Genomic DNA, 18,393 nt, shown 5'->3' on the forward strand with positions numbered 1-18,393 from the left:
ACCTGTGGTCCCTTCCTCCATCCCTCTATGGCTGGCTTTACAGTCATTGAGAACCTGCATCTAAACACAATGGCCTCCATAGCCAAACATTGCTGCCCCTTCCATTCCAAGGTTTAAAGTTGATGTAATCCCTAACTGAATAGCATGTAGCTTCACAAACCACTGTGTATCATGCATTTTTGTTTAAATAAATACTTTTCTTAGGGTGTATTTCCTAATGGGGACAATAGTGGATCACGCCTGCATTATAATCAGAGTTCTGGACCTGTAATTTGCTAGGCCTTCTTGAACCCTCTTAGTTGCATCTTGTTTTTATAAATCACATATAAATAATTGACAGATCTCTCTGCTGCTTAATATTGGTAATTGTCTATCAACCTAATATGACTCCCATTAGCTGCATTGTTCGTCTCCATGCTTTAGTTACCCTAAAGTTAATCCGTTTTCATGTTTTCCTTATTTTGTCCTCTCCCTGTGTCTTGAAAAAGTATTCATACCCATTGAAATTTTCCACATTTTGTCATGTTACAACCAAAAACGTAATTGTATTTTGTTGGGATTTTATGAGATAGACCAACACAAAGTAGCACATAATTGTGAAATTGAAGTAAAATGAAAAATGTGTTTCCAAATTTTTTACAAATAAATATCTGAAAAGAGTGGTGTGCATTTGTATTTAGTCCTCTTTACTCTGATACCCCTAACTAAAATCTAGTGGAACCAATTGCCTTCAGAAGTCACCTAATTAGTAAATAGAGTCCACCTCTGTGTAATTTATTCCCAGTATAAATTCAGCTGTTTTGTGAAGCCTCAGAGGTTTTTTAGAGAATCTTAATGAACAAACAGCATCATGAAGGCCAAGGAACACATCACAAAGGTTAGGGATAAAGTTGTGGAGATGTTGAAAGCAGGGTTAGGTTATAAAAAAAATATCCTGAGCTTTGAAAATCTCATGGAGCACTGTTCAATCCATCAGCTAAAAATGGATAGAGTATAACACAACTGCAAACCTACCAAGACACGGCCGTTCACCTAAACTGACAGGCCAAGCAAGAAGAGCATTAATCAGAGAAGCAGCCAATAGGCCCATGGTAACTCTGGAGGAGCTGCAGAGATCCACAGCACAGATGGGAGAACCTGTCCACAACTATTAGTCGTGCACTCCACAAATATGGCTTGTATAAAAGAGTGACAAGAAGAAAGCCATTGTTGAAAAAAAAGCCATAAAACGTCCTGTTTGCAGTTTGCAATAAGCCATGTGGGGAACACAGCAAACGTGGTAGAAGGTGCTTTGGTCAGATGAGACCAAAAATGAACTTTTTGGCCTAAAAGCAAAACGCTATGTGTGGCTGAAAACTAACACTGCACATCACCTTGAACACAGCATCCCCACCATGAAACATGGTGGTGGCAGCATCATGTTTTGGAGATGCTCTTCTTCAGCAGGGACAGGGAAGCTGGCCAGAGTTGATGGTAAGATGTATGGAGCCAAATACAGGGAAATCTTAGAAGAAAACCTGTTTGCAAAAGACTTGAGACTGGGGCAGAGGTTCACCTTGCAGCAGGATAACGACCTTAAACATACAGCCAGAGCTACAACGGAATGGTTTAGATCGAAGTATATTCATGTGTTAGCATGGCCCAGTCAAAGTCCAGACCTAAATCCAATTGAGAATCTGTGGCAAGACTTGAAAATTGCTGTTCACAGATGCTCTCCATCCATTCTGAAAGAGCTTGAACTCTCCTAGATGTGCAAAGCTTGTAGAGACATACCCCAAAAGACTTGCAGTTGTAATGGTGGTTCTACAAAGTATTGACACCACACTTTTTCACATATTTATTTGTAAACAATTTTGAAAATCATTTATCATTTTCCTTCCACTTCTTAATTATGTGCCTCTTTGTGTTGGTCTATCACATAAAATCACAATACAATATATTTACGTTTTTGGTTGTAACAAGACAAAATGGGGAAAATTTCAAGAGGCATTAATAATTTTTCAAGGCAATATAGATGACGTAATCACAATTTGATTTAGCAATTTATTTATTTATTTGTGGTTGGTTACATTTTTTTCCCCCAAATTGTTAAATAATCACTTTATTGAATAGCCTAGAATAGTACAGCTTTGTGCAGATAATTATAGTCTAATTATTACTGTCTCATGCTGTTCCCGTTCTGGAAAGAAAACATGTGACATCCCATGTCACCTCTATAAACGTATACACAGCTGCCAGTTTATTACACTAATGGTTAAATGTACATCTCTATTCTTCCAGGAGTGCTCTGATTGTCACAATTAACTGCTAACTTCATAAGCTACCTAGCAATCTACCCCCATGTCTGTATTAACTATTGCTGATGTTACAAAATCATTTTTTGTCTTTTAGTCTGACAGCTGTTCAGTAATAATGCCTGGAAACAAACATTGCTATGGGCCTTTATTTGGTAGTTAATAGTGGCCTGGCAGCTGTTATTAGATATTATGCTGTGCTGGCTATAATTTTTCATTTGCGCTAGTGCTTAATATATTTATACATAGTATTGCTCTTAAGATGGCTTTCTTACTGTGTTTGCATTTGTAGTTTCCTATAAAATGGCCCTAAACCATTAAGTATTTATATATCGCTTAATTTGTGATTGCTCATCATTTCATAACTGGGATGGCATAGCATTGCAAATTGAAGAGCCAGTTAAAGGGCAACTCCAACTGGAAATGATAGAACAAAGAATGCTAAGTTTATTGTGTAAATTTCTTTTTACATCTGTCTCTTGATTGGCTGAATACGTTCTGGGATGTGTGCTCTATGCCACCAACACTTTAGGTGTTAGAGTCTTCTCCATGGACTTCTGCAAGACAAAATGCTAATGTTCATGGAAACACATTTTACTTGTCTGGACAGTTCTAGTGTGAAGGACTTTTATAAAGTGGGAAAAGGGTTGAGAATAACGGTAATTTAAAGCTGAAGACGAATCTGCTTTTATTTTGTGTTTCTTGCCCTCCCACCATAAACACGCTAATGACATTTTTAAAGTATAACTAAAGGCAAAACTTTTTTTCTAGCTTTGGATAGAGAGGAGATGGATTAGAATAGCTGTCTGTCCGTTTCTCTTGCTGTCTGTGTCCCCGTTAGCATGATTAACCTTCTCTATTTGTCCTGTTTACCATCATCATTGAAAGTAAAAGAAAATCCCATAGTTTGGGCTTTCCCCAGTAAAGTAATAGAGGGGAACTCTTCCAATGGGGACACTAGCTCTGGTGACCTAGGGGTTCCCAAGGAATTTCCTTAATTTGCAGTGATTTCCTCTCACTTCCTGTTTGGCTATAGGACAGGAAGTGAAGGGAAATCTCCACAATGGGACACAGATGGTAAAAAAAAATTGAGCGGGGGTTATGACCCTTTTTTCTGACAGGTTATAGCTGGTAAAGTTGAATAAAGACACTAGTCCATCCAGTTCAACCTGTGGGGATGTGTGTGTCGACACCACAGAATCCTGGCATATGGCCGCACCTCCCCCCACCAGCACACTGAAGGTGATTTAGGACCTCATCTGTGCATGTTTCCCTATGAGACTCTGTATTGGGGAGGGTCCTTTCCCTCCACTTAGGTCTTAGATTATGCTTAGCTACGTGCTCTATGATGCACAGTGTGAGAAGTCAGATCTCTGCCCCCAGTTTGCTGGAGCTGAGAAACAGCCTTTGATGTGTGTGTTTTAGACAGATGCAGAGAAAAAAAAGTGTGCTTACAACTTCTGTAGAAGGATTTGTATCATCTCTGTGTATCACCTGAGGATAATTCCCTCACTGGGTAAATGTATGGGTTTGCAACAACTTAGAACTAGGAACTGCACTTCATATAGGGTTTTGATGAGGTGGTGTGGCTTCCACGTGCTGTAAATTTGCAAATGTATGCAGCTAAAACCTCTATTTTTATTGAAAAGTGTTGGAGTACTGCCTATTTTTTATTTTGGATTTCTATGGCACCACCATTGGCCATGTATCCTTCTAAACTGACTTTGGGTGGGACAAGTCAATGAAGGTTCTTTTACATTCAATTTAGAAGGAGGAACTTACAAGGCTTGAAGTTTTTAGTAGACATTTATAGATGGCAATGTAGATTGCAGTATTCAGACCGCAGAAGCATCAGAGTGTGCTTTAGATCTTTAACATTCTCCTTAACTTTCCACCATTACACCATTAACGTTGTAGGTTTATATCTGATATCCTTGACCTACAAGGTTGTTTCTCACAGCTATCTAAACAAGATCATTGGAGACAGTGTGAAGAATTAGGACGGTATAATTTTACTGTAATTAATGCAGCTGTAAATGCTTAGCTATTGCCAGCATGAAATATGGATATCTTCGGCCATAACATCTGCTGCAGGATTCACCACTCCCTTTCTTCAAGCTCACTTAGGTGACCTAAATAAATAAATGTGAGAAAATGGGCTATTGCATATTAAACTTTATATCCTTCAAGGGGTGATAACAGCAAAGAAAAAAAAAAGTAGGACAAACATCTCTGGCTGTAAGAATAAGATGTATTTCAAATTTAACAATTGCATTATGCATGCTTTGTTTTGTTGTATCAGCATAACACTTGGAGACTTCTCCGATGATCGTAAACTCTGAGAGTGCATTATTTTTCATTACACTGTACGTCCCAAATACATTCATTTATGTTTGCATCTCTCTGCTTGCTGATTGTATTTTTTTTTTTAATAATCATTTAGGATTTCCAAATGAGCCAGCAGCTTGTATAGCCTTGAACACAGCCAAAGAATGGTTGACGAAAAATCAAGATGAGGTAAGCGAAATATCAGCTGAGCTGTGAGGTTATTTTTCTCAACAGTGATGAGTGCCAAATGTGCTACTTGTTTTGTAGCATACTTATACTTGTTTTATTAGATGCTGTACATGAGCACACACAATTTTCTTATATATAAACTCTATATTGCCAAAAGTATTGGGACACTTGCCTTTATACACATTTAATGGAATCCCGGTCTTAGTTCGTAGGGTTCAATATTGAGTTGGCTCACCCTTTGCAGATATAACAGCTTCAACTCTTGTGGGAAGGCTGTACACAAGGTTTAGAAGCGTGTCAATGAGAAAGAATTGAGCATTCTTCCAGAAGCACATATATGGGGTCAGGCACTGGACTTGGCTTTGTGAGCTGGTCGAATTCATTTGTTGGAGGGGGGGGGGGGGGTTATAGTGTGGTGTTGTTTTTCAGAGTTGGGCATGGCCCCTTAATTCCAGTGAAGGGAACTTTTAAGGTGTCAGCATACCAAGACATTTTGGACAATTTCATGCTCCCAAGGGGATGGCCCCTTCCTGTTCCAACATGACTGCTCATCAGTGCACAAATAAAGGACAATAAAGACATGGATGAGCGATTTTGAGGTGGAGGGACATGACAGGTCTGCACAGAGTCCTGACCTCAACCTGATAGAACTATTTTGGGAGGAATTAGAGCAGAGACTGCAAGCCAGGCCTTTTCATCCATATCAGTGCCTGACCTCATGAATGCGTTTCTGGAAGATGGGGCAAATGTTTCCACAGACAAACTCCTAAACCTTGTGGATAGTCTTCCCAGAAGAGTTGAAGCTGTTATAGCTGCAAAGGATGGACCAACTTAGTATTATATCCTACAGACCAAGACTGGGATGCCATTAATGTTTATGTGTGTGTGTAAAGGCAGGTGTCACAATACTTTTGGCAATATAGTGTGTGTATATTATATATATATATATATATATATATATATATATATATATATATATATATATATATATATATATATATATGCATGCATATATATCAGTCATAAAAGGGGTGTGTTCAATAAGGGAATAAGGGTGCATCATTGGCAGAAGAGTTGTGCACATGTCCTCGTAACCACTATAAATAAATATATACAGAGGGGCCCCAAAAAAATGTATACACACTTCATTCATGCTTCAAGATTGAATTGTGCAATCACATTGGGTGGTTACCTTTTAGCATCCAGTCACCTTTTGATTATGGTGATCTACTGCATGAACATTGACTAGAGTGTCCACAGGAATTGTTCTGCATTATGTTTCAATTTCTTCCGATAGTGTAGGTGGTTTTCTAGGGTACACCACATCCTTTAGTGTTCCCCACAGATAGAATATGCGGGGTGTAAAGTTCAGGGAATGTGGAGCGCATTCTGGTAAGTCGTCCAGGTTCTAACGCTGCAAAGCAGCCCCAGACCATCATGCTACCAACACCATGTGTGACTGTTGGTATGATGTACTTGTTATGAAATGCTGTATTAGTTTTATGACAGATGTAACGGGACGCACACATTACAAAAAGTTACATTTTTGCCTCATCAGTCCACAGAATATTTGCCTAAAAGTCTTGGGGATAATCAAGATGTGGTTTGGTAAATGTGAACCATTGTGTTCTTTTTGGTCAGCAGTGGCTTTGGCCTTGGAACTCTCCCATGGATGCCATTTTTGCCCAGTCTCTTTCTTATTGTTGAATCATGAACACTGATTTTACCTGAGGCCGTGAGGAGGCTGAGGCCGTTTTACCTGAGGAAGTGAGGCCTGCAGTTCTTTAGATGTTGTTCTGGGTTCTTTTATGACCTCATGGATGAGTCGTCGTCATGCTCTTGGAGTAATTTTTGTAGGCCCGCCACTCCTGGGAAGGTTCACCACTGTTCTAAGTTATCTCCATTTGTGGATAATGGTTCTCCCTGTGGTTCACTGGCGTTCCAAAGCCTTAGAAATGGCTTTGAAATCCATCCTAGACAGATACATGTTTGTTGGTAATCTGTTCTTGAATTTTTTTAGATTTTAGCATGATGCGTGGCTTTTGTGATCTGTTAGCATGCGTTACTTTGTCAGACAGCTTCTATTTGTGTAATTTCTTGATTCAACAGGTCTGGCAGTAATCAAGCCTGGGTGTGGCAAATTAAATTTAACTCAGCTTTCTAAAAAAATGTGGTTAATCACAGTTCATTCACGATTCAGCATGGGAGGGGGTAATTATTTTTTCACATAGGGCCAGGCAGGTTTATACAAAATGTTTTCCCTTAATAAATGAAATAATAATTTAAAAACTGCATCTTGTATTTACCCGGGTTATCTTTGTGTAATATTAAAATTAGTTTGATGATCTGAATCATTTAAGTATGAGAAATATAAAAAAAAAAAAGAAAAAATCAGGAAGGGGGCAAATATTTTTTTCCCAGCACTGTATATAAGCTACCACAACATCATGTAGAACTGGTTATTGCTGATGTCCTGAATGTTTAAATGTCATGAGAAAAGTATGGGGGCAGCCATTGATAGCCCTCTTTTACAAATGCTAGTTGCCTGGCTATGTCTAGTTTCAATACTTTTAAGTAGCCGACCCCGAACAAGCATGCTGTAAAAGGGTCAGAAGTTCGTATCTCTGTATTTGTTCCAGGCTGAAGTATTGAAAGGCATGGAAGCCAAAGCATCAGCATGGCACAAGCATTCACAAAGTAGAAGCCAGCAATGGCAGCCCCCATACTTTTGCAATGACAGAGTCACTTTAAGTTTCTCTTGTATGCTATTTCTGAACTGAATACAAATTTATATTTGCTGGTGATCTGTATATGAGTGAATTTTCTTTTTCTAGCCATATGTCTCAATTTTTCAATATAGCATGTATATATTTGGTATCAAGGTCATGTATCTAAAATCTATAGGAATTGTGGTGATAATATTCTGTGATGTAATTACATAATGCTTGTTCTATAGTTTACATATTTTCATGTAACAATCCATTTAGAGATTTTTTTAATTATAATTTGAGTTAAGCTGATCAACATGTGTGATATTTTAAAGCACCCCTAATTTACTGTGTATCCATCTTTCTTTAATGAATATTTGTGTCACGTCATAAACCGTATGGCTGCAGGTTTTCTACGTTAAAATATCCCTTTCTTCTTAATCCTTTTTCACTTTGGATTATTATAAGGGTTGGTGCCTAATATGCATGCTAATATTAAGGCTGGCATTTGGTACTGGTAAACCGAAGCTTGGCATAAAAAGTGAATGTCCCTACAAGAGTCACTTCATCGTTTTATGTCAGTTTGCCGAAGAAGCTGGTTGGATGGCTGCTATGATTTCTTCATTTTTCTTTACTGCTGGTGTAAAATGGAGCATAGCTTTTTTTTAACGAGGGACCCTATTAAAAGCTACTTCTTGTGGTATCATGCCTTGTAGTTACCCATTCCCTAATTCATACAGTAGACCTACTGTATATACTGTGTGTGTGTATATGTATATATATATATATATATGTATATATATTATCGTTTGGAATAAATGGCTCTGATATATTAGACTGAACTGGAAACAAGGAATATAGTTGGGGTATTGGAATAGACAACAAAAGAAATCCCCCCAACGGATTTTTAAGGCCCAATTAGTATTTGTGAACACATATCAAAAAGTACTAAGGAGTAAAAGCACAAACAACCTTTTTTTTTACAATGTTATTAAATCAATTTTCATTTTCTTTATGAAATTGTCAAATATAATGTTGATTGTGTTTTTATTCCTCAGTACTTTTTGATATTTGGTTTCTTTTGTTGTCTATTCCAGCAAATGTGGATGTACATTTAGCCAGGGGCATCAGAATAATTCACATGGTTCTTCCTACTTTAATAAAATGAGGAATAAACCCCTTATTATTTTGTGAATCAGAGATGGAAGTGAGACAAGCAAATCCCTTCTGTTTTAAGAAGGCTCTACTGTAATTCCAGACATGCACGAAGCTTAACAAAGTATAAGTGAAAGGCATACATGACAAGGTGGAAGTATACCAGGCCACATAGGGTTAAAATGAGGGGTTTGGTTTTAAAAGGTCAGTGCTCTTACCTGAGTGGACGAGCAGATGGGGTGATGGGAGTAGGAGAGATAGTAGTTCAGGGGAGAAGTGAATTGGGTATTACTTGCAGTCGGAAATCGCCCGCCCTCCTGCCCGCCTGGGTGATGTGGTTTAGTTAGGGTTTCTTCCTGAGTGAGAAGGTTGGCGGTTGGGGTCCTTGATGAGGGTCGAAAACATTGGTCGACTGGTGAAACGGTGGGACCCATCTCAGGTATGGAGTCCTCCAGTTGGTCTTGTTATGTGGTATATGGCGGCTGGGGACTGAACCTAGTTTTACGGTATCACAGACTCCAAAGTTGTGGGTGATGGTGTCGTCAAGGCTCTGCAACCATTTTCTTCTTCTGCGATCTGGAATGTTTATTAAAGTGGTTGTAAAACCTTGCAGACCACTTTGACCTATAGGTAAGCCTAGATTAAGGCTTACCTGTATTTCCATGAAATATCTCCTGGCTAGTGATCACAACTCCTGTATTACACCTTTGGACAGCAGTTTCGTCAGTATTGGAGGGAGGGGGTGGTTATATGTACTAGACGATTTAAATAAACAAATTTAAGCCAAACTCCAGCTCACCCTTTATAATCAGGTACAGCAACATTTTTTCTTCCTTTAGGAATAAGGGTTTAACATAAATAAATGAGTTATTGTAAGCACCCCTGTGAGTGATAAATGGTTTGTGTCAACCCTGTAAACTAATAAAACTGCTGGAGAGTGTGTTCTTTTGAAAAACAACAGACTTACTGGCCAGATCACTTGATGAAAAGAAAGGGAGCTTAAAAAATAAAATGAATGCAGCCATGACATCTAAGAATTGGTAAGCCCCTTTGTTAACCTATGATCATTTGGGTATAGTTCCTCTGTAACAATTGGACTATTCTTACATTGTGAGTGAAGTGTAAAAATAATTTGCAGTCCTCAACAAGACAAAATACATTCTGTGCAAAATAAACATATTCTCTTTTCTACAAATCCTGAACATGTTCATATGTCGGGCTCAGCTGTTGTTTTCATCCAAAGCTTTCCACAACATTTGCTTATTTCTGCTCCCAAATCCCTGCTGTATAGTTGCTCCATAATTCAAATCATGGTGATTGATCTGTCGTTGCCACCATAAACATCTATTGCTTTGTGCTGATCAGAGAACTGTATTGTCTGGGCCTCTGTCTCATGTGCAATATTTTTCCTTGTTTAGTGGAAGCTTACTTTGAAGGACAAGTGGCTTTGTGATTGTATATTACTTCGCAGTATTGATTAGCAGAACTTCACATCATGCTGTTAAGATGAGGATGCCGAAAGATCAGAGCCCTAGGACTTGAGAAACCTATAGCTTATCATGTACTTTCAAATGATTTGGCTATTGAACAAATAGAGCTTATATCTTTCTGAGATTGTAAATTAACATTCTTTTTAAACAGGGTAACCAGATGAAAACATGACTTTTTTTTCTTATTAAGGTGGCCATCTATCAAGGAATTTGATTGTTTGGTAATAGAAGTTTATGCCCTTTGATAGAATTCTAATCCCCCAATGTGCACTTTTTTCTGTTCATGTCAGATGATCTCCTTATTTATGTCAATTAAGGTGAAATAGTTATGGTGATCTCCATTTGCTTATAGGTGTATAAAAGATCACATTAAAAGTTACATTTTTTCCTGATCACATATTTCTAATATCATTGTTTGCACTCCATATGCAGGAATGCAGTCCGTATATTCATCCATTTATATGTGAGTGCTTAGAATTTTGTGACCTTAAACTGGAACCCCAACACATATTTTTTTGTATATAGTGAGAAAGGCTTAGCCCTTGTACACACGGTCGGAGATTCCGACAACCAAATCCATCGGATTTTGTCTGACGGATTTTGTCCGAAACTGTTGCATACACATGGCCGGACAAAGTTGTCGGAAAATCCAATGTGATGACGTTATTTCGTTATGACGGGACTACGTTCAGGCTAGTAGCCAATAGCTTTGGTGTAGGAATTTGATCTGAGCATGCGTGGCTCTTTGTCCGATCGGAATTCTCTACACATGATCGGAGTATGTCCGATCGGAGCATTTTATCTGAAAATTTTACCAACAAGTTGGAAAACTTGGTCCATCGGATACTCCGATGGAAACAGTCCGATGCAGACCACACACAGTCGGAATATCCGACAAAACGGTCCGATCGGAAACATTCCGTCGGAATCTCCGACCATGTGTACAAGGGCTTTGAGTATTTTTTTTTTGTCTGTGTCAGTAGCTTGCGAAACAAAGTAAGGGGGAATCTTCCAGTGAGCACATAGCAGTAAAACAGTTGACATTTGTGAGAGTCATCATGGTAGAGAACTGCTGGCTATATTTGCATTTATTAGGAAATCATGGAGAATATACAGTATGTCCAATAACATGCAATAACAAGAGGTTATTCAAAACTGAAATGGGGACCTGAGGCTACAGGTTTAGAGTAACAAAAAAGTTGCTGTTGGGGAGGTTCAGGGGTAATACAGAAAAGGCAAGGGCTAAAGTAGACACTCAGAATTTGTGTGGGCAAGCAAGAGAGTAAATATTCTTTATATCCACCAGGTAATCCAAGGCTGTTACCAAGGCTCAAGTTCTAGAAGTCTAGATGGTGGGGATTAGATTAGCTGTAGGAAAACCCCCGAGGTTGTGGCTCTTTAATAAAATATTAAGCAGCATGATTCTGTATCTTCACCAGGTTCAAGCTCTAGAAATTCTTAGCCTTCACCAGAGCCCTTGGTGGTGGGGATGAGATTAGCTGTAGGAAAGCCCCCAGGTTGTGGCTCTTTAATAGAATGTCGAACACAATAGACAACTGAGTTAAGAAAATGGCAGCAGCTGACAGTAGGGTATTGCCTGGTTGCTTCTTATAATATTCCACATTTTTACTTTTGCTTTGATATTAACTAGTGTGTATGTTTGTTTATTTCATTTCAATGTAATGTGGCATAAACATGTCTTGAATGAGATTTATGTGTTATATAACTGATTACTCTGATAGATTTGAACAATTGTTCTGTAGTCTGTTGATTGATTGCAGATTTTTTATATTCTCTTCTACGCTATTATGCTGCAGTGTATTATATAACTAGTCAAGCACATAATACATCTTCCCATTGCACTGGGATATTTGTTTTTCTCCCAGCTAATTCAGTAAAGTAATCATATCTTGTTCTGATTTTAAAGGGTCTGTCTGTGTCTGGTCTGCATAGTGGAAAGACAAAGTACTTTTTTAGTTAACTCCTATATCACTTCCTTCTACCATATTTCTCAAAGATTTGATTTATTTGCCCTATGTAAGGCCCCCATAAATGATTAGAAAGCATATCTTGGGGGTTTATTTTTAAATAGTCAAAGTAATATTATTCATGTATAAAAAAAGATTTACTTTGGATGTGCCAATATAAGAAAAGTTTATTGTTGTAAAGTCTTTCAAAGGACTTCCTATCCATAACTTCTTGCTAACTAACTCATTAAAAGACTTTATATGTGTGTGAGATGGTCAAAGTGTTTTTCGATGACTTCTGCACTTATTTCATCTCATTATAAACATTGTATGATATGATGGTTCACATAACCAAAAAAAATCATAGGATGGAAGTGTTACCTTCTTCATTGCTCAGGACTGATCAACCAATGACCAGGCCCAAACGTTATGGAGGGGTTGTGTCATTATTGTGTAAACTTCACCATCCAATACAGAACTGATATAGGGTTAAGATGGCAAGAGAACAAAGCAGTAGGGGAGCTTGGCGAAGGGGAGTATCCCTTGAACACAGGGTCTGCGCAGATACAGCGAGGATGCTTCTAACCACCAGCCAGTTAGTAAAAGGTTCTCACCAAAGACACTGGCTATAAAAGTAACTGGAATCCACCAGAACCACAGATGGTGTTGTAGGAGGTTGTGTGGATAGTAATTTCAAAGTACAAAACTAGTCATGGTTAGTGGCAGCGAGTAGGTAAGATCAATCAAGACAGACTTGATGGACCTCTTGGTCTTTTTTCTGCCATTGCTCCTTTAGGTTTCTATGTATCTCAGTGCGAAGCTTAGTGCAACATTGTAGCCAAGGTCAAGACAATGGCTGTTTTCCAATGGTAAGGTATCAGAATAGAAACAGAAGCGATATCATGAATTTGTCAGAGAACAAGCCAGGGGATGGTGATTAGGCAAGAAAATAAGCTTGCTAGCTTTCTAGCAGAAGTCAAACAGGGTAACTTGCACTCCACAATAAAAGACTCTATCTATATGTAGCACCCTTGTCCTTAGAGTAGGGCTACAGGTAAATTTAGTTGTGCTGGATGGTAGCCAGTCTGACTAATTTGTAGTGTTTAGTGATTACATGACTTCTGTTACTTCCATTCTAAGTTGTGGATTCTCCCTTCTGTCAGTAGTCTTTGACATTAGAGTGATGAGCTACAGGGAAGTTTTGGTTATGATAAACATACCTTTCTCAGCCAATTATATTGCAGCTAATCATGCTGGGAGAGGTTAGTTAATGGAATGAAGTGAGGTGATCAGGCAGTGAGTTCTTGCCCAGGGATACGTTCTGAGTGGATGATGAATGTAGAGTTCCTGGCTGCTAGGCCCAAAGCCTGGGGCCTATCTAGGTGGCTGCCGACTGCTAGGCCTAACTGAGGCCTACCTGGGTGTTCAGGTTTATGTGAAAGAAAGCCTGCCAAAGATCCGGTAATAATTCTAAAGGGATGAGTTCTAAGGAAGCATCAGAGGGGACTGAGCTGGAGGCAATGAATTGGCTTGGAGTGCTTCAGAGAGAACTCATCCAAGGAAATCAGTGCATGAAGCAGTGAGTAAAGTTAAGTTAAAGTTAAGTTTTTTTTTTTTTTTTTTAAATCAAATAAGTTTTTATTGTAAAGCACTTATGGTACAAACCAAACATAGGAGTAAAGTACAGTCTTACAGTAGCATTGGTTTTTACATCCAAAAGTATACAGAGAATATAGAAATACAAATAGGTTCGGTTTGAAAACTGTTGAGACATGGAAAATATCAATAAAACCAAAAAATTAAAGAAGAAAGGAGATAAGGAAAAAGAAAAAAGGAACCAAAAGTAATAACAAAAGTATCGTTCTCTCATAGACCACTCCGCATCAAGAAACAGCCGCATAGGTACCTTACATATATACTACGGCCCACAGCCCAGCACACAGTCCCATTGGTGTCTCCCTACACCCCGTACAATTACCGGATAAGGGAGAGACATAGAGTTAGACCCATCCTGGAAACATGACCATTTATGTACCTCCATATACCGGTCCTAGGACCTTCAGTTAACCCTGTAAAAGTCTGTCCTGTATAAGTTGGTGGGGAGCTAGTCCCGGGACCTCAAGCCACCCCCCCCACATGGCATTAAATTTGTGCGGTGCGTTTCTGTGTTGGTATGTTATCTTTTCTCTGATCAGCATCTGGTTCACCTGTTCTATCCATTGCTGCCTGGTGGGAACCCTGTGGGTCATCCATAGTCTCGCTATCAATTTTCTAGCTACATATAGTAACCTGATAATGGCTGTATGGGCCGAGGGTGTCAATGATTCCTCATCCAGGGCCCCCAGCAGGCAGACCAACGGACACCGCGGGATACCAACAGAGAACACTGAGGATATAGTGTCAAAAATTCCCGCCCAATATCGTTTTAGTTTCGGGCACCTCCAGAACATGTGCATAAGATCCCCATGGTCCCGCATACATTTAGGGCAAAGGGGAGACCCTCTAACACCCCAACTGTGCAGTTTAACTGGAGTTCTATAGGTCCTATGTAGTAAATATAGGTGGGAGAGCCTATGGGAGGCCGATACCGACACCAACGGAGCGGAGGACAAGCAGAGGTTCCAGGTCTCCGCGTCCATGGGCCCCAGGTCCGCCTCCCACCTCTGCCGACATGGAAGACGTGCCGGGTCCTGCACCGCGTCAAGAAGCATAGCATACCCCCTAGAGATCATGCCTTTACGGTCAATCTGCATAAATATCTCCTTCACCACAGGATGGTCTGTTAGGGAGAGCTGCACACTCCGTGCCTGTGTTTGCAACGCATGACGTAACTGTAAATATTTAAAGAAATCCCTACGAGGGATGTCAAACTCCGCTTGTATTTCCATAAAGGACTTCAGTACCCGTCCACTATACAGTTGCGAGAGATACTGAAGACCACTCCCACTCCAGTTACCAAATCCCTTGAGCTTAAAAAGTTCACCATAATTAGCGTTCCGCCAAATAGGGGTGAGGGCAAGGAAGCCACGTATTCGTAGCAGTTTTTTAACATGAGACCACAGTGTATTCAGCAGTATAACAGTCGGGGAACCCCTGTCCATATGAGGGAAGCCTGCCTCCAATCTAGACAATGCTGTGTCCGAGGCGACCGTGTCAGCCAGTATCCTTCGGATCGGGTCCAATGGGTCATCCAACCCCCACCCACCCATGTGCTGGAGCTGCGAAGCAAAAAAATACATCCTAGCGTGTGGAAGTGCCAACCCCCCTTCGTCCTTATTATATTGCAAGGTAAGTAAACTAAGTCTGGCCGTCTTTCTACACCATATTAATTCCCTAAACTGAGAGTCAATTTTATCGAACCAACGTTTCGGGATCCAAGTCGGGGAGTTATGACAAATATAGAGCAGCTGCGGGGCCCACACCATTTTAATGAGGTTTACCCTGCCCACCACCGATAACGGTAGTTTACACCAGATCTTACATTTATCTCTGAACTTAAGTAACAATGGCATAAGATTCAGTTTGGCATATTCCGTCACCTCGGGGGATATCTGCACCCCCAGATACTTAAAGGATGTAACCGTCTGAATCATGTTTGCACAAGGGGGTAAGGGAGCCGTTAGAGGGGACAAGGGCATCAGTACAGATTTGTCCCAGTTAATCTTAAAACCTGACAATGTACCAAATAGGGTAATCAGGTTCATGGTGGCCGTAAGGGAGCCCTGGGTGTCCCCCAGGTATATAAGCGTGTCATCAGCGTAGAGCGATACCACATCCATTCCAGTGGGCCTGCAGAAACCCACAATATCCTGAGCCGATCTCATTCTGGCTGCAAGTGGTTCAAGCGCCATGGCAAAGAGCAGGGGCGACAGAGGGCACCCCTGTCTCGTGCCTCTGTGCAGCACGAATGGGTCGGAGAGCTCCGCATTAGCTCTGATTCTAGCCGTAGGCTTGGCATATAACAGTCGGACCCAACTAATAAATGTGCTGCCCAGCCCCATCCGCTCCATCACTTTCCACAGATAAGGCCACTCAACACTATCAAAGGCCTTAGCCGCGTCCAGCGAGAGGATGGCCTGATTACCGGGGTTATCCACAGGAACCTGTAGGTTCAAGAATAAACGGCGAATATTTAGGGCAGTGGAACGTGACGGAATGAATCCTGATTGATCCCTATGGATCAGTTTGTGTATTACCAGAGATAATCTCGTTGCCAAGACCCGAGCTAATAGTTTAACGTCTGTCGTGAGCAAGGAGATTGGCCTATATGCGTCCGGTGATGTTGCTACCTTACCCGGTTTCAGAAGTACAATTATGATTGCTTCATTCATAGAGGCAGGTAGGACCCCCGTCTCTAAGGCGTTGTTAAACACTTTTAAAAGGGTTGGCAATAGAACCCCAGCATAACGCTTGTATACCTCGGATGGGAGACCATCCGCCCCCGGAGCTTTATTATTATGAGAGTGTTCCAGTGCAGAAGCCAATTCCTCCTCCGTTAAGGGGGCGTTCAACAGCTCTCCGTCCAACGCAGACAGGCATGGAATATCACACCCGTTTAAAAAGTCCCCAATCTCCCCATCACCGGGCTGCACCTTAGAGGAGTACAGGTCTGCATAGAAGGATCGAAATACCCGCAAGATCCCAGGGGTGTCCGAATGGGTCACTCCCTGCGAATCGCACAGTGAGTGAGTCATAGGCGCGGAACCCTGGGTCCTCGCCAGCAGAGCCAGCATATGGCCCGTCGATTCCCCCTCCTCAAAGTGTGTTTGTTGGAGGAAAAACCTTTTATTTTCTGCCAGTTGTAAAGTTACTTGTCTAGACATAGATTGCGCTCCCAACCAAGCCCTCTTAGTGTCCTCCGAGGGGTTGTCAACATAGGCCTGCTCCGACTCTCTAAGTGCTCTATTGACCTCCATTTCCCAAGCTTTAGTGTTCCGTTTTATATCAGTTATAGTAGTGATAAATTGTCCCCTAAGGAAGGCCTTAGTTGCATCCCAGACTACATCTATAGCTGCCGAGCCTAAATTGTCCTGCAGGAAAAGTTTAAGAGCACTTGTAATGGGGTCAGGCTGCGGGAATAATGCAAGCCAAAAGGGGTTAAGCTTCCAACTCCTAGGTGCGTGGTCAGTAGATAGGGACATCTCAATCCACAAAGAAGAGTGGTCGGATATATGTCTAACCCCATAACCAGAATCTCTAATTAGGGGGAGGAGGGCGGAGTTTCCCAGTCCCAGGTCTATTCTGGACAAGCTCCCAAACGCTGGAGAGCAACATGAATATAAACGGGAGTGGGGGTGGGCTTTCCGCCAGACATCCACCAGCCCGAGTTCAGCTAACAGAGCTGCAAAAGGAGTATCGCCATTAGGGCGTGAGGGGACTACCGGAGGAGTTGGAATCTTATCCCACAGACCGTTGACATAGTTGTTAAAATCACCCATCGCCAACAGGGGTATGCCAGGGAACTGTGCCATAAACCCAGCTAGGCGCCTAAGAATCTCTGCCGAATACGGCGGCGGGATATAAACATTGGCAATAATGCATTGTATAGTAGCAAGCTTACACAGCAAAAAAATGTACCTCCCCCCCGGATCAATAACCTGTTGGGAGCAGGAGAAACGTGCATGCTGTTTAATTAGGATACTCACTCCTCTTGCATAGGCAGAGTATGTGGAATGGTATTGGTGGATATACTGTCTAGAACCCAGGCTAGGAGTACCAGCAGGAGCAAAATGTGTCTCCTGCAGACACACAATGTCAGCCTTCATATCTTTAAGGTGCCTAAGCACCGCCAGCCTCTTCACCGGACTGCCCAGTCCCCTAACATTCCAAGAAAGAAATCTAATCTTAGCCATCAGAAATACAAAACATAAGTGCAAGTAGGAGTAACCATAATAACAGTCGTAAACCACCAGGGAGGAAAAAGGCAATTAACACACATTTATCAGCGACTAGCGACTGGGAAGTCGCATCACCTGAGATGTCCCAAGACTGGAGAGAAAAAAGTCCGACAGGAGCTGTCGCAGCTAGGAAGAGGCGCCCAGATGGGTGCAGACAGGTCGGAAAATAGTCCTTGTCCGTTGCGATCCTGAGAGAGAAAAAATGAATCAAAAAGAAAAAGAAAAGAAAAACAGTTAAACAGCAAAAAACCGTACAGCGAAGAAACCCTCTTGACACATGTGGTCCTGATCTTGAAAGAGGGAAAGGACCCAACGGCAGTAGAAAGCTATAGGCCAATCTCCTTACTAAATTCAGATATTAAATT

At 41.0% G+C, this 18,393-nt stretch overlaps 1 protein-coding gene across 7 annotated transcripts in view; it reads left to right on the forward strand.

The window, feature by feature from the left end:
- The window catches only part of MACROD2 (mono-ADP ribosylhydrolase 2), a 3,459,957-nt gene that overhangs the window by 2,675,021 nt on the left and 766,543 nt on the right, over window positions 1-18,393 (forward strand). For all 7 annotated transcript variants that reach the window (XM_077485921.1, XM_077485927.1, XM_077485924.1 and 4 more), the window contains exon 8: window positions 4,738-4,811. In XM_077485921.1, coding sequence (XP_077342047.1) covers window positions 4,738-4,811 — 74 coding nt within the window. The remainder of the gene's footprint in view (window positions 1-4,737; window positions 4,812-18,393) is intronic.

This window comes from Lithobates pipiens, unplaced genomic scaffold (genome assembly GCF_037356315.1).
Source record: "Lithobates pipiens isolate NorthernLeopardFrog02 unplaced genomic scaffold, aLitPip1_a1.2 Scaffold_18, whole genome shotgun sequence".
NCBI lineage: Eukaryota > Metazoa > Chordata > Amphibia > Anura > Ranidae > Lithobates > Lithobates pipiens.